Raw genomic sequence first — 17,619 nt, forward strand, 5'->3', positions numbered from 1 at the left:
ATGATTTGTCAACAGTGTGAAAGCTGCATGGTGAATGATGAAATGTTTGAGTGGGAGGAAAGGGAGAGCTTCTGCCCTGAGTTCAGCCTCACAGGCAGCACCCTCTTTAAGACTGTGTACAAATTCTGCCTCATTTAGCAGTCTGGCTAACCTCAAACATGTCTCTAACCTAAACATATATTACCTAAAGTATCCGATTTACCCGGTAGCGCGTTACTTTATAATGAACCAAATCCTGAGAGGCTATTTTGGGGTAGGAAATGTATTAACTTCCGCGTCAGAGACGTCAGCTGACGTAAACCCGGAAGTGGGGGCCGTCCATCATGCTTCATCCTATCAGAAAGTAGGCGTCAGTTAATCGAACAGTGTCATTGGGTTAAAGTTTGTCCCCATCGCTGCTCATATAAATAATAACAAGCGTAATCTGTGTGCTAGCATGTGGAGGGAGAACCTGTTAGAGAAGTAGCTCGTTTCTATTATACACGTTCAAAGCAGTCAGTTTGCTGAACACCTCATTCGTTTGCTGAGTAAACAGAGTAAACAGTAAGCAGAGCAGCAGTATGTCGGCCGACGGCGTGTTTAGGACCCGCTCTCTCGGTGTGGCCGCCGAGGGTCTTCCTGACCAGTATGCCGACGGCAAAGCAGCCAAAGTGTGGGAGCTGTACATCGGAGACACACAGAGTAGGACGCAGGAATACAAAACCTGGGTGGTGTCTTTGCTGAAAGAGCAAGGTGTGCGGAGAGTGCTGGATGTAGCCTGCGGAACAGGGTAATGTCAGGACGACTCAGCAGTTTTATACACCGGCACGTTAGAGAGAGGTTTAAGTTTGAACTGGTGTGGCAGTGAACGTCTCACCAAACTCCATCAAAAATATGGTAAATTTAAGCGTACCCTTGTATAGCAGCAAACCTTACATCCCAAAACAAAACTTTTATACATTTTCTAAAGTTGTACAACCCAATATTTAATTCGGCATTACTTCTGTATATCAAGTCTACATTCTATAAACGCAATGTTGATTTTGTTAACTTCCTCCAGAGCATAATTTTAAGGGAGCAGCTGCGATAAAATAAGAGAAATGTAGACATGTATTCTGTTGGTGTGCTGGGCTGGTGTGGCAGTGAATGTCTCACCAAACTTCATCAAAAATATGGTACATTTAACCGTACCCTTGTATAGCAGCAACCCTTACACCCCATAACAAAACTTTTATACATTTTCTGTATTTGTACAACCCAATATTTAATTCGGCATTACTTCTATATATCAAGGCTGCATTTTGTAAACGCAATGTTGATTTTGTTAACTTCCTCCAGAGCATAATTTTAAGGGAAAAGCTATGATAAAATAAGAGAAATGTAGACGTGTTCTGTGGGTGTGCTGGGCTGGTGTGGCAGTGAACGTCTCACCAAAGTCCATCAAAAATACGGTAAATTCAAGCGTACCCTTGTATAGCAGCAAACCTTACACCCCGAGACAAAACTTTTATACATTTTCTGTGCTTCAACAACCCAAAATTTAATTCGGCATACCTTTACGTATCAAATCTACATTATTTAAACGCAATGTTGATTTTATTCAGTTTCTCTAGAGCATATTTTGAATAGTAGCAACTGTGATAAAATAAGAGAGAAATGTAGATATGTTCAGTGTTGGTGTGGCAGTGAACACCTCACCAAACACATAAAAATTGTGTTAAGTTTAATGCATACCCTTGTATATCAGCAAACCTAACACCCCAAGACAAAACTTTTATACATTTTCTATATTTGCATAACCCAATATTTAATTCAGCATTACTTCTATAAAACAGGTCTACATTATTTAAATGCAATGTCGAATTTGTTGACTTCCTCCAAAGCATATTTTGATTTGCAGCAACTGTGATAAAATAAGAGAGACCATTGAACATTGCAGTTGCCAGAACATGTGCTGAGTTGTCTATTATGTGTATACTTAACTAAAGACTGCACCCAGCTGTGCACTAGATATGCAGCCTAGTGAAAGAGCCATGTAACTTGCTAATCAACATTGGGCCCCTGCAATTACAGAACAGGTTTGTGAATGGGTGTGACTTAGATGGAAGTCCAAACTGATCATGCAGTCTTATTTTGTGGGATGGGAGTTTTGCCACATGTACAGTCTTGTGCTTTGATAAAGCTTTTGACAGCTAAAAATGATTTAAACCTGCACAAAAGAGTGAATTTCACATTCACATGATTCATTATGTAAAAGTATTAAAAAGGCCTCTTTTGTTCTATTATAATAAAAAAGTTAGATTAACTTTGTAGATAATCAAGTAAGTTTGACTTTCCTAGAATTTCAACCCACTGAACCTTTTAACTCCAACAAAATCCGGATTAGGCCAGAGACTGATGAATGAAAGTGCAGAGTTGCACCAGCCGCTGTGTCAGTTCCTGCTTCAAGCAGCAGTCTGGAGCTGTGACTACGAGCTGAGCCATGTCAGTTAAGTTTTTTTTAATGTTACAGCTAAGAAGGCTTATGAGGCCTTAACAAAAGCCTCAAGATACAAGTATTGTTGTGCAGTTTTGCAAACATTTTCTGTCTTTTACATTTACGCAGTTACCCATATTTGAAGCACATTCTAATTAACATGGGGCCACTGAATGGGAGATGTGCTATATTTTTTATTAAAGGAATACTTCATCCCCCAAGTGATTATCTTTACATCATCATCGTTACTCATCCTGTGTTGCGCTGGATTCATAAAGAAAGCATTGTTTTTTTCGCATGCTTTTACAGTCAACAAAGAATCCAAAAACAGAGGATACTCTTCATGAATTGAAGTAAATGGGGTCCACGTTTAACAACAGCAAAACCAAAACATCAAAACATTCCTTTGCAAATACTCACACATTTCGTGCAGTATAATCCAAATCTCATCCAAGCTTACCATTTAAAACAGTTCTGCGTAAACAGACAAGTACCGCGCCTGATCTTTTTTTTTTTTTTTTTAAAGTGTTTAAAATAGTAAGGTTTTAGCAAAAATGCATGTATTTGGGAAGTACTGAGCACACGACTGGATACAACAACACTTGGATTGTACTGTACAAGTTGTGTGAGACTTTGTGAATGGATTTTCAGATATAGTTTTGCTGTTGTTAAATGCAGCCCCCTTATATAAACTCATTAAGAATGTTCACCATTTTTGGATTTTTCATTCACACTGCAAGAAAAACAATGTTTTCTCCCAGAATTCAACATAATACAGGGTGAGTAACTGACACACAAGTAATGAAGTAATCCCTAAGGGTGGAAGCAAGCTGAACTGAGATAGCAGATGTAGGGTTCAGTGGTTGTTGACCTGGTTCTGGATTGTTGCAGGTAGTTTTGACTGGTTCCATGCAGCGTGTCTACCTCTGCTGATAGTGTATCTGCGACCTGGAACAACACCAAGGCCACAGGCTGAACTCAGACAAAAAGACAACACACTTTGCCCTATCCTAACCCTGTGTATTCCCTCAATTCACCTCAACTGGCATTTCGTCTAGCAGAACTGTAATTGTGCAGGAGATGCAATGTTATCATTCATTTAATCAAATAATGGCATGAATAACTGGATTTTATTCCAAACAAGGATGCTTGATGCTTGGGGCGGCAGTAGCTCAGTCCATAGGGACTTGGGTTGGAAACCGGAGGGTCGCCAGTTCGAGTCCCCGTCCGGACCAAAATATGGAGCGTGGACTGGTAGCTGGAGAGGTGCCAGTTCACCTCCTGGGCACTGCCGAGGTGCCCTTGAGCAAGGCACAGAACCCCCCAACTGCTCGGGGCGCCTCACCAAGGGCAGTCCCCTCACTCTGACATCTCTCCACTTTGTGCATGTATAGGTCCTGTTTGTGCATGTGTGTGTCTTTCGGACCTGTGTGTAATTGACAAGCAAGAGTGAAAACATTGAATTTCCCCTCAGGGGGATTAATAAAGGAAATAAACTTAAACTTATTCAGTGATTTATAGATGTAGTAGAACCACATGCAAAATGGGCTGGAGGTGTGTTTTTTAATCACCCAAACAGCCACTTCTAGTTGGCTGATATATATTACAGAACTAATAATATGAATCATAATGTCCTCCACTCTTGGTCAACACCACAATCATTTGCATCTCAAAAGCAGACAGCTATATCTTAAATATGAATGCTGGGATCCAGTGTGGAGGAAATCACACACAGACTCTGACTCCATTCAGTAGTAGAGGTGTGTCTCTGCAACACAACCAAACGGGCTGATGTAAACACTCTCACACTGGAATGAGGTTACACATGGCCTCACTATTTTTGGCTGTCTGAATGTGCTGTGTGATGCATGGCTCTCCAGTTGTTCTGCCATAAGATTTAGCGGCGACTTAAGTAAGAGCAGAAGAAACTGCAGGTCATGCTTTCAATCTAAGAATATGATCTGAACCACAGAGGATTTTTTCCCTTTTGTTTTGCCTTAAGGCAGGTATCTGTTGTGTACTTGCAAGTGAACCAGAGCTGGTAAAAATGTTGCCTTACCTTAAGTACGAATTATATAGTTGTACTCTTAATGTTGGTTTGTTTGGTCTCACTGCATACAGATAGGTTTCTTTGCTGTTGTATATTATCTCGCAGTAACCCACTTGTTAATGATTGCAGTTTCTTCAGGTCATTGTGAATCTGTGTTGCTCTCGCTCTTGTTGATTCCAGCATTTGAATTTTTCTGTGGCTCTTGCGTATTGTTTATTAACTCACAACTAGCTACTGTTTGGAAAGAGTTGTTATCATGCAGGAGATTTCAGTGTAAGGAAAGTCCAAGCAAAACTCAAAAGCTTTAATTCAGAAAGTGTTTTTGCCTGGCTACATGTCGTTCTACCGGGCTTTCTGAGCATTAAGAGCTACTGACGATTAACCATCTCTTCATACCAGTAAAACATCAAGGTGTTGTGTGATTCCTAAAAAAAACTGCATTGCTGTTTGAAAAAAAAAGGTTATTTGTCACTAGCCAACATATTCATAGTTTGAATAAACCACAACAAATCAAGTATGTACATGTTGAATATAGGCTGACTCAGATTCAGTCAAACTGGTTAGACATGGAGGGGTCACAACAATTTCACTGCTATCCCTGCAGACAAGATAAAGTCACCATGACAAACATTTCAGAAATGTTTATCTCACTTTGCTGTAGTACACAATAGACTGTGTTATTAGCAGAGCCATACAATTTGTAAAATAGTGGATGTAGCTTCCATGACCGATTGGTTTGTGGACTCACCTTTTGAACCCTTGCGTTCAGCAGTTTGGCCATCGCCATCTTGGATTTTTGGAACCAAAAGTGACAATATTTGGACATGAGGGTGGAGATAACCCTAATGCTACCTGTTAGCTTAGTTAGCACGGTGCATTTAAAGCTGTGGCTAATTGTGGTTATACTAATGCTAGGGTTGGGTTGGTTCTCGGTAATACCAATTCGGTCCGGTACTCCGTCTTGGACCGGGTTTTATTTTTTGAGACCGACCGGACCGCATACTCGGGCAGAACGTACGTGGAGAGGACGCCGCGGAGGTCCGCCCGGTAAAAGTGGACGTCCGCAAGCCTTGTGCGCGCAAAGCACGACCGCGCGGACTCCGCTCCGTGTACCACTGTCACACAAAAGACTGTTCGGCATGTGTTTTTCACATCGCGGGGATTTTTCACGGACATTTTTACACGGAGTCCGCTCCACTTAGTACGCCCGAGTCTGTGGGCACCTGTGTCTGCCTCTTCACCAAGCGCACAGCAAGCAGGAGAGAGAGGTGGGGCGGGGACTGAGCTAGGAGGTGCGAGTGCGCATGCGCCTCTACTGTAGCCTGGAGTTTGTTTAATAGTGACGGGGAGTCAATAATGGCGGACAATTTAGTCTCGACGAAATCAAAGAATGCGCCACTATTGCAACACTTTGGCTTTGAGCCAGACGAAGGAGGCAACCCTTGTTTGCACTGATTGAGTAAGCTGCAAAATTTATTTGTAAGGAATAAAAGAAACAACTTGTTACTGTCACTCTGTTGTCCTATGGTCGTTTTTTTTATTTTAAATGAGTCAATTGCGCCCCAAGTGGCGAAAATCCGGTATTACCGACTTGATGTGGTTTTTTTTTTTCTCATACCGACCCAACCCTAATTAATGTTAATTTTTGCTCGCCAAAATCAGGCTTAAAACTATTAAAACAAAATGTACTTAGCTGGCAAACTGAACATCTTACTCCTTAGAGGGTCTTGGATAACCAAACGGTGAACAAGACTTTTTTTAGGCTACCAAATGTTACAATTAAATTTCATGAGCTGAAAACACACTTAAATAGTGAAAGCTAAGGCTTCACCCATCCTCTGTGAATATGGGGTTACGCCATGGTTACGCTACCTAACCAACATTGTCGCCATGGTAGTGATTTGTCAATGGACAGCACCCACCTGTCAAAGTGGCCACGCCATAAATTATACATAACTTTAAGCCTTAATAACATTTGAATGGGTGGGTTACATAACACTTCACCTCCGATATGGGGAAATATGCTATAGAAACCCAAACTGTTTAGTGTACCAGACTGTAAACATGTTTATTTCCACTGTAAAGTTGCACATTTTAACATGGGGGTCAGTGGGGATTGAGTCACTTTTACCGCCAGCCTCAAGTGGCCATAAGAGGAACTGCAGTTTGTGGCACTTGGGTGTTGGCTTAATTTTTCAGCCCCAGAGGTTGCTGCTTGAGCAGAGCTTTTAAGGTTATTCTTTTGTTTTATACAGACCATGTATTTACAGAGCATTTGTGTTTTATTTTGTAGAGTCGACTCCATTATGTTGGTGGAAGAGGGCTTTGATATGACGAGCGTGGATGCCAGCGACAAAATGCTCAAGTATGCGCTGAAGTCAAGGTGGGAGAGAAGAAAAGAACCAGCGTTTGACCAGTGGGGTACAGTGTTTTTCATTTTATGAAGTTTGAATTGTCATGTTTGAATGTTCACAGCATTTGAAGGTTTCATAAACCATTGTTTTTGATGGATAAAACCAAGCATGATATTGTTTAAGATCATGGTAAATCAAATTCCTGCAAGTGTTCCTTAGGGGTCATCCTCATTTTCAATTCAATTTCAATTCAATTCAATTTTATTTATAAAGCCCAATATCACAAATCACATCCCTCTGTCCTTATGACCCTCGCAGCGGATAAGGAAAAACTATGATTTTCCTCTTCTTTTTTTCCTCTTTGTCCGTTCTTTTCCCTCTGATCCTCAGTAATTGAAGAGGCCAACTGGTTGACGTTACAAGAGGATGTTCAGAAACCAGGGGCTGGCTTTGATGCAGTTATATGCCTCGGCAACTCATTTGCCCACTTGCCAGACTTTAAAGGTACGTGAGAGATAAAGAGACAGAGCTATTACCAGTATTAATCGTAGATCATACTCTTGATGGTGCATGATCATGTTAGTGGTGTTTTATTGCTCTTAGGGGACCAGAGTGACCAAAAGCTGGCCCTTCAGAACATTGCCAGTATGGTCAGACCAGGTGGGATCCTCATCATTGACCATCGTAACTACGACTACATCCTGGAGACCGGCCGGGCACCACAAGGCAAAAATATCTATTATAAGGTACTAAACCTGTTGAAGTTAATGGGTGCAAACTGAAATGTAGATGGATCAATTTGTAACCCATCCAGTCTCATTCCTTGTACCTGAATTTCTGCTGCAATCTTTGTCTTTCTAATCCGTCTTTTGCATGGTGTAATGCTTGCTGTGTAATGAAAGAATCATGCTAGCAGCAGTGGCTTCATATCAATCACTGTAGTTACATGCATAAAACAGAAGATGGACATTAAACAAAAAGAATGTACCGTGGGCAGCTTTTCCAAGAGTGAAATGCAATCTGCATCTGTTACCTTAAGCCCAGACACACCAAACAAATGTCGTAGAATTAGAGGCGACAAGAGCACCTGCTGCATCGCCTCTTATCAAGGTGTCTTAGCTAAAATGTTGCACATGAGCACACCAAAGCGATGGCCAACAAGCGCATGTGTTCAGTGCCTGCATGAAAGCACATACCCCTCCATACCAGCAGACAAGAAGAGGGCAGCAACGACATCACGACCATTGACAGCCAACCGTCAGCTTGGTGTGTAGGGGCCTTTAGACATGCGTGACAGGAGGACTGAAAAACATGGCCGAAAAGAGACAGGGAAAAAAGTTCATACATAGCTAACGTTACCGGCGTCAGGTTGCTTGTTAGCTAGCTAGCTAGCTCGCACTATCTGGCATCTGTCTTCTGTCCTGTTCTGCAAAATTGTCGGATTTTTCACATTACGATAACACGCCAGCTAGTATAACTAGGCTGCCTCGTAATGTTAGCTGGTTAGCTAGCAGAAGTCTCCTGTCGTCTGTCGTTCATCAAACAAAGCATGATGAATGTGGCAAACGTGATAGGTAGGATGAGCTCAACTGGAGACTCCATTGTAGATGCCAGTTGGAGATGTAGATGGCTCGCAGCTTCCTGTTTAAAATAGTTACGTATGCATGAAAGTAACCGACACGGTGATGTAGTGAGTGGTGTCCCAATTCCTAGGGAAAGATTTCAACCCCTACCCCTTGTTCCTTCATTTCGAGGGCCAAGGGGTAGTGGACAAGGGTAGGTATTGGGATTGGGCCAAAGTCTGCCACAATACAATTTCAATTCAATTTAGGGGCCTGTGATCGATGGGATGATATTATATGCCCATTTTACAGCAATTAAATGGGCATGTAATAGGCGTATCCTAAAGATGATGATATGAAACTATGTTTTCACTTTGCATCAAAGATATTGGATCATTGATTATTGAATTAATTTGCCTATCCAGGTCGATGGATTGTTACACCCCTATAGTAGGTGAAAGTACAAGTCTCTAACATCAAAAAGTTTTCTGGTTTTGGTTTGTAATCTAAGTAGTACTGACCAACCAGTAAACAGTCCCTGTGAAGAGCAAAAGAGGCGGAACCCACTGGCCCAAATGCAATCTCAGAACCCATCAGCCACAGTCTGACATCTGTTTAGCTCTGTTAGCGTTTATAGAGATTAGCTGAAATGACCAGCACATGGTAGAGGAAGTCTTGGCCCAGATGTCACCTGGCTGCACCAGAACACCCAAAATATTTGTAGAGGCTTATTGTTGTAATACGGGTCCATGGGTTCCGAGATTGGTGTACTGTTTACTGACTCTTCATGATTACACTATTAACCCTATGGGCCCTAGCGACGCATAGTGCGTCCAAATTCACACCTTTTCTTCTATATGGATTTTCTCCGCGACCGTTTGTCATAGCGAGAAGCCACACATATCACGTGAAACAGCGGAACCGTAGCTTTCCAACAAGACCAACCACTTGTCGGTAGTCCAATGTTTTCACAGCAAAAAAAAAAAAAAATGATAATGTTACACTAAAATTATGTATAACAGAGCTTTCATACAGCTTTGCACACACATTACTCTTGGATGGATTACTCGCGAATGCAGGCTCGCACAGAAATACCACGCATATCACATGAAAGCGCAGTAGCAGAGCTTTCCAGTGATACCACACATATATCATTATGCTGTTATCCCATCACGCTATAAATCCAGATCAACTGACTACAAAATAAAAACCTGACGAATTTCTTTACAATCCATTATACAGATCTTGTTATCAGTCACTTCATATAGTGAGGAATATCGTATCTTACCACGTCTTAGGCTTGCGTGTGTTTCTCCCTGTCTATCCACATTTGTAGTCCAGCTTTCAAGATGCAAATATCTCCATATTGTCCAGTTGACACTCCATCAAACTTTGTATGACAAAACCAGCCACTTCACCGTTGCGCACCCAGACAACTGAGGCCTAATTATTTATGCTTGACAGGGCAGTAGTCACCATATACATTGAGGGGGACACGGCACAAACCACATGTTTTGGACAGCTGTGAAGTGACAGAATGTCCCACCATCATGGTTCTTATATTGCCAGATTCCAGAGAGTCTCCCCTCTTCATATATGGCAGAATATGTCTACTTCCAACTTGCTATGGTGAGATACATGTCAGAATGTAAGAATTTAGTAACAGGGATTTGTTTGTTTTTTTCATTGATATAAAAATTAATATAAAATAGAGGCACATAGAAGGACATGGAATGATGATGGCATGAAATGATGATGGCAAATCTGGTTAGCCCAGATTGTCCTAAAAAAACCGAGATATAACATGTGTATGTAGCCTTTATAATGACTGTGATATGAGCTTAAAAGTAAAGGCAGTAAAAATACCCCAAAAAAGGCCTAGGGCCCATATTAACTACTACTCTATTATCTACAGCTGGTACACTGGTTGGTTCCATTGAGTCTAATCACTTTTATAAAAGTACAACTGCCCGGGGTGTGATAGCTGGTAGCTGTACTTCTGGCTTGGGCAATCTTCCCGACAAACAGAGGCTGGGTTTGTTGCTGGGAAGTCAGAGGGGAACTACAGAACCTGTGTAAAAGGGGATGGGTCCCCCCTTAGTGAATCTCAAATGAGTCAGTTGGTGATGTGTTCCAGAGAAATCATCTGGCTGTTTCACATCCTGCTCAGGCCAGCGGTGTGAGTCAAGAGGGTTACATGGAGAAACTGAAACTGAAGAAGGGTGCAAAGGCACTTGCTTATTTCAATGTAGTTCTAGTAATGTAACAAACTCATTAATTGTGTGTGGTTAAACATAAGTTTGAATAGTGCTGTTGGCCTCAAGTTAATTTTTGTAGGGTATCCTGTGATAAATTGCCAAGAATCTACTGGTGCAGTTTGACCATGTAGTTGTTCTTATTTCATTCTCTTATATATGAGGTAGCTTTTTGAATGTATAGGCTAGTTTGTGGAACAATTTCCAAAGAAAAGTGAAATTCATTACAAACTCATAAGAGACTACTTAAAGGTGTCAGTGAAGAACAAAGCCATAAGCCTGACAGGTCTATAAAAAGGCTGTTTTTAATCTAAAGTTGTGCTCTATCTGATTCTTTACTGGTTTATGAAGAAGGGTTGGACAGACAGTCTTGTTTATGAATGGTTTATTTACACCATCCCTAGCAGCAGCTGAGTTTAAGACCTAAATCTCTATCCAGAGCCTGACGGATATTGTGAGATTTTCAGTGAAAGTGGCCCCAGAGAAACAGAAGGAAATGTGGATGGCATTGTGTTTTAAACCTGTTTTGGTCAGATGATTTCAGGAGTACTGAGCAAGGATCCAGTTGGGATTGGAAAGATGGAAAAATAAGTGTGTATGTTTGTATGTTAAAAAAGATTTGTAGCATCTACTTAATAGCTAAAACGAACATTTATTTGCATGGAGTGTATTACCATAACAGCACATGTTGGGGTTTAAGTTAAATTTAACTACCAATTCTGCAATTTATTATCTGTCTTATTGGCAAAAGCTGAAAGATATAATATGGAAATATAAAGATACGACAGCAAGTGCCAAAAGCAATGAGCCATATTTGATTTATTTCCCTCAAAACAAGTTCCATATTCTTTAATCCAGCCAGAATAGGAAGGAACCAGCTGGAAGGCCTAAATAGAAATACTAAGTCAACAGTCGTGTGCTCGAGAAAAATCCACTTCTGATACCTCTGTAATCCCAGAGTCTGCTCTCATGGTCCAACTCTGTACTCCATAACAATAAGAGCTTTTACCTCCTGGGTTTCCTTCAGTCACTGCTCACTCTTGATCACTACTGGAGAAAAGAGGAAAGGTTGTGAGAAGTATTTTGGTGCCTAACGCTCGTCAACACGTTTCATTAATGTTTGTGTTGTGTTGCAGAGTGATCTAACTCAGGACATCTCTACCTCGGTACTGTGGGTCAACAATAAGCCCCATATGATCACTCTGGACTACACCATCACCGTACCCAAGGCCACCACCCCTGAAGTCAGGTACGTCACCACTCTGCTGACAAGTGAGAGCACAAAACACTGACGGCACAAAGTGGCAAAACCCACTGCTGCCGACGAGGGCTAGACAATATGGGAAACTAGCCTCTATTGTGGAATATATAATAATACATAATACAAATTTTTGTGCTTTGATATCTAAATATAATACAATTTCTGTAGGACCATAACCAGAAATTGATTGTTTCCTGTGAAACTAGTAAATTAAATACTTTAAAAATTAAAGTATTTTATCAAGTTGATGCAAAAATCATATAAAAATATGAGTATTGACATGAAGCAATCTCGCATGATAATTTGCATGCCCTCATACTGTGCACACAGAGATGCTCAGATATGGTTAGATGGGGGTTAAACATATACCAAAGTTCTCCAGCTAGAGGCAGGGACGTTTCATGTAATATGGTGTGTGTCATAAAGGAACAGTGTGTACGATTTAGGGAGATTTGGTGGCATCTAGTGGTGAGGATTGCAGATTGCAACCAGCTGAAAGTTGTCCCCGTTAAAATTCCTTCAGTGTTCATTATTTAGGAGGTTTTTGCTGGGAACCAAATCATCTGCAGAGGTCTCTTCCCCTCTTACACAAAAGGACCAGTGGTTAAAACCGGTAAAACACAGAATAAAGCAGTTTCATGTTTAAAAAATTGTTTTTCTGACAGTCTTGTAGCAGTCTTGCTTACTACGGTGGCCAATACAAAAACGCAAATGGCCCTATCTAGAGCCAGTGTTTGTCTGTTCCGGGGTACTTTAGAAACAATACAGCAGACTCCTTAGACAAGGACCTGCTCCATATGTAGATATAAACGGCTCATTCTAATGACTCATTAATACACCCTTGACATACGAAAACAGATATACGTTTGTTGTCACTGCCCTCATACGTCCATGTGTCCTTTATGATGGCATAGATACAGCCAATAGATGGCACTACAGGGCCGAGTCAAAATTTACTTCAGCTGAGGCAGCATCGTAGACGGTGGTGGTCGACGAGGCTGTCAAATACATCCCGACGTGTGGATAGAGTATTCTTTTCACTATGTTACAGTACCAACTTGTTCCGATCCACTATTATTTACATTACGTCTTTGTCTCCTACGGTTGTATCTTTCTTGAACTACTGCTACATTTCATGCCTATTCGTAAGCTTTCAGAAAACGTGCACAAATACAGACGAAATAAACACAGAGTACGTACAGAAAGCTAAGTCCGTGTCCATTTATGTATCTAACGTTGAGCATAAATGAGCCTTGAGGTAACAAAAACACGATTGTTATTCTTCAGATGATTATACACTAAAGAAAACGTACTCATTAAATGACATTCCATTTCTGCCAATATATCGCCCTAGATCCTACACACTGGACTTTTAACCAATTTATTTTACATTTCTTATAGCGTCCACTGTCAATGAAATGTCCCATACAAATAAACAGGGCTGGCCAACATGAAGAAAATCAAATATCACAATGTTTTTGACTAAATTCCTTGATATTGATATTGCAATGATATAGAGTGGTGCAGGAATAAGTCCTCAAACCTGTTTTCTGAAATCCCCTACAGTCGAATTTGACACCAGACAATGTGATGTAACCTTTATAGAGGGGTTGGAGGAACTCTAATGTGCTCTTGTTTGTCCCCTGCAGTAAATTTCGTCTGTCCTACTACCCTCACCGTCTTGAGAGCTTCAAAGGTTTACTGAACGAGGCCTTCAGCGGCAAAATGGAGCACAGCGTCTATGGAGATTTCAAGACTTACGTTCCAGGCCAGGCCCCCTGCTACTTCATCCATGTCTGTAAGAAGACAGCCTGAGAGCCGTCACTACCAGCTTACCACGCACAAATTGTGAAGACAATATTGGCTCTCTGTCCTCTTTAAGTCCCAATATGCTCCTATTGTCCTCCAGATTTGGGCAAAATTTTATTTCAGTATGTTTTAAAAAATATTTCATTTTAGGTTAATGCATAAATAAATAAAATAAAATTTTTAAAATGGAGCATATTGGCACTAAAATGCTCCTGATAGTTTGTGTACACTGATCATACAGGAGCATGTACAGGCGGGGTAGTGCCAGTCGCTGGCATTATTGTGATTATGCAGGAAGATATTCGTGATTTTCTTTTCTATGGTCTAGAAAGTTGTAAGTCCTTCAATTTGCTTCATTCATTTTCTTTTCTCTGATCATTGTAAAGTGACGTATGCTGAAATGTTAAAGCAGCTGAACTTTGCCTTTACCAGGAACAGTTGGTTGTTTCTGATCTTTTTTTGCTTTAAAACACAGCATGTTCCTTAAACTCTCAAATAGAAATAGTAACCTAAAAAGATCAACCTTAGTTAGAAAAACATATTCAGAATATATCGGACCACTGTTTTGCCCATATCTGGTATTTTCCCATCATGCCAGTGTGCTGCTTTTGTGTTCTCCACATTTTCTCCCTGTTTCCCACCTTTCTTAACTTTGACGTCCACAACGAATATGTTTCAAAATGGTGCTGTACATTAGTGATACTCCACATGATGGAACACTTGATATTAATCACCAGTAATATACAAAGAGCTAAGCTATAGTCTTAGATAATTGTATTTGTTAGCTTATCTCAAGTGTCTTAAAAACACAGATCTGTGTTTTGTGAATACAGTAGCTGTTCTTTTGTTTGTATTTTTCAGCTGGAAAAGGAAAAAAAAAATTCTGGCTTGCTGCCTTCTTTAAGTTTAGGCACACACCCCCCCCCCCCCCCCCCAAGTTCAACTGAATGTTCAGAAGTAATCTTGCACAGTCATGGACGTCACTTAACTAAGACCACAGAACAGTTAGTGAAGATTGGGAATCTCCCTGACACCTTTAAAAGGCCTGGTTAACCTGTGTGGAGCGTCACACAGAGCTTAACAGTACCAGTACCTGAATGTCAGTCTAATCAACAGTTGTCCATCCTGAAGTGTCCTTGGCTACCTCATCAAACCCCCTCTAACTACAGAGCTAAATGATCTCTGACCTTAAAGCTGGGAAACAAATAAAGAGAATTTTTTGATATAAGACTGGAATTTGCCTTTTCTTGTAGCAGTTTAGATTTTGTTGATCTAGCTTCTCATATTTTATGGTGCAATTAAGTTTACGTTATTTGAGCCAAAAAAAGCCTTTAAATTTTCTGGTTGCAAAAGGCCAGCAGTGAGAGTCAGCCATTATTAGTCCTACTGAGGATTCATCCAAAACTACTAACATAATTGTTTTAGAAACAGTTACAAAGAAAAAACATAATGTTGCATTAGTGATAACATGGAAAACCCAACAGTCTTTAAAATTGTTATCAACCAAAGATATTTGAAAAGTGAGTTTCTTGAATGTTATTCAGTTGTGCTGCGCAGTACATGTCTCAAATAGTAGAGTTTACCCCAAAAGTGAGGGGAACATAATGAAAGAATTATTCCTTTTGCAGTATTATCCAGGTTCAAATACATTTTGCTGCGATACCAAATTAAAAATGTGTTTCACTGCAGTGAGAAAGAGGCTGTACCAGAGCGAAATCAAACATAATCACTACCCCTGCTGTTTGCCTGAACAAGAGCACACGGTGTATTCAGATGCCGTGCCAGTGACTCTTGTAGAACTAAACGTACGGTACGCTGTAGTTTGCGGTTGAGATCAACAGTAGGTTCAGAATGTGGTGAGAGTGGCTGGATGTTTGAGCGGCTTTAAACGTTTATGTAGAGATACAACTGTTTCACTACAGTCTTATGTTGCCACTTCTTTAAGAGTTGTGTAAAACATTTTATAATAAACAATGATTATTGGAATTCTTTTACATGAAAATAAAAGAAAATTCAAAGAAGGAACCTGATTGTTGGATTTTTATTTTCCGGTGTCATGTTTCTGTGGCATGATTGATGATAACAGAATACTTATTCTTTACTCATTTGTTATCATCTCAGGTGGTAACTTTTGTAAAACAAATTTTCAATCCCTCCAGGATTTCACAGGCACTTTTTGGGGTTGTTGCAGCCTGCTTTGCTAATGCTGTTTCTGAAAACATTTGAGGCGAGAAATTGGCAATGCAGCAACAGAGTCGAGTCGAGTCAAATGACTTGGACTCGAGACTCAAGTCACAAATTTGATTATTTCAGACTTGACTTGAATAAAACGAGATTTGCAACTCGACTTAGACTTTAAAGGGATAGTGCACCCCAAAATGAAAATTCAGAACTTATGTCGGGGCGTCAGGACATTTGGATCACTACGGACGAGCAGTATGAAGATATATTGTGGTTTCAATTATGTGTTTTTGGACGTTTGAATCTGGGGTGCCGTCAGCCTGCATTGGGTGGAGTTGGGTGCTACCCCCTCTCCCCTTGGATCTCCGTAAGTGTTGTGAGGACTCTAAAACTTCACCAGGGCCTCCCTCGGCATATGGGTGAGTAGATAATGGCTGAATTTTCATTTTTGGGTGCACTATCCCTTTAACACCAATGACTAGTGACTTCACTTGGACTTGAGCCTCTTGACTTGAAAATACTTGATACCTTCCCCCAAGCACAAAGATTAGAGGTTAGTTGAGGTTAATGACATTACATTTGGTGGAGAGTGTACAAAGACTTGTTTAGGACTCAAAACTAAAAGTTCAGGACTTGAGACTTGACTTGGGACTTGTCAATCTTGATTTTTTAATTTATTTTTTTGATTGGGTGATGCAATTTAACATACTCCAATACAGAGTATGAGACTGAGTTTATAGCTAGTGCTAATTTTCAACTCTTGTTCCTAGTTGGGCTTTAACATGTAGACCAAAAATGTTGTTAAAAATGTACAGTACATACATCACAACATGTCCCACAATACATCTATTACAATAGACATACCACTTTACACATACCACAATACACCAATACACTTACACTAGAAACCCTTAAAAGTTTGAGCACTTTTAGCTAAGAGTGGGTGCAGCTCTGGTTTGCTCTCAGCCAGCACTTGACCTTTGTTGGTACATTTGTTGGTAATGTTCTCCAGAGTTGACAGCCCTTCATGGAAAATGCTGGTTGTCCAAATTTAGATTTACAATATGGTATTTTTCAGTTGCGTTCACGCTGCTCCTTGTTACTCCTTGTTATTGTCTTGTCTTTGGATACATTTGGAAAGAGGCTCTGGAGCTAGACTGTTGATACATTTGCAAACTAATTTGAGGAAACAAAAGTTAATGAAGCTGTCAAAGCTGAGAAGGTTGTATCGCTCTAATATGTGACAGTGATGCTAATGGACAGGCTTTTTGTCCTTTATTGTCAGTGTCTGATTGTAGATGAGTAGGGACTTGCATGTCTTCAGGGGTGGAGCAGTGATTTTAAATGTGGGGGTGTTCCAGGGGTGGCACAGGAGCACCACATCCTGCCTGCCTTTGGCTGTTTCCCTCTCCAAAATTAATGCTCCCAGACAGTATTCAGAGGTTCTTCCAACATAGAGTCGGTCATTATGAACTGAGAGTCATTCATTATGAGCATGCATTAAAACAAATTGAATCTGTTATCAATTTTTAATATGAACATATACCAAACCATATCATTGTAGGCTACCTGAGAACTGAGACAAGACTAACAAACTGATTAATCCAGGTGTGTCTGACCATTGTTGTGACTAGTACTGAGGTCAGACACACCTGGATTAATCAGTTTGTCCAATAATGTAAGACAGGAAAT

At 40.5% G+C, this 17,619-nt stretch overlaps 1 protein-coding gene across 1 annotated transcript; it reads left to right on the top strand.

Moving 5' to 3' along the window:
- The first annotated feature begins 416 nt into the window (after positions 1-416).
- Positions 417-15,771, top strand: gnmt (glycine N-methyltransferase). The gene is made up of 6 exons (XM_050062441.1): positions 417-769; positions 6,799-6,926; positions 7,250-7,363; positions 7,463-7,605; positions 11,813-11,925; positions 13,587-15,771. Exons 1-6 carry the CDS (start codon positions 561-563, stop codon positions 13,750-13,752), a joined length of 873 nt encoding a protein of 290 aa, XP_049918398.1. The 5' UTR covers positions 417-560; the 3' UTR covers positions 13,753-15,771.
- The last annotated feature ends 1,848 nt before the right edge of the window (positions 15,772-17,619 follow it).

This window comes from Epinephelus moara, chromosome 14 (genome assembly GCF_006386435.1).
Source record: "Epinephelus moara isolate mb chromosome 14, YSFRI_EMoa_1.0, whole genome shotgun sequence".
Classification (NCBI taxonomy): domain Eukaryota; kingdom Metazoa; phylum Chordata; class Actinopteri; order Perciformes; family Serranidae; genus Epinephelus; species Epinephelus moara.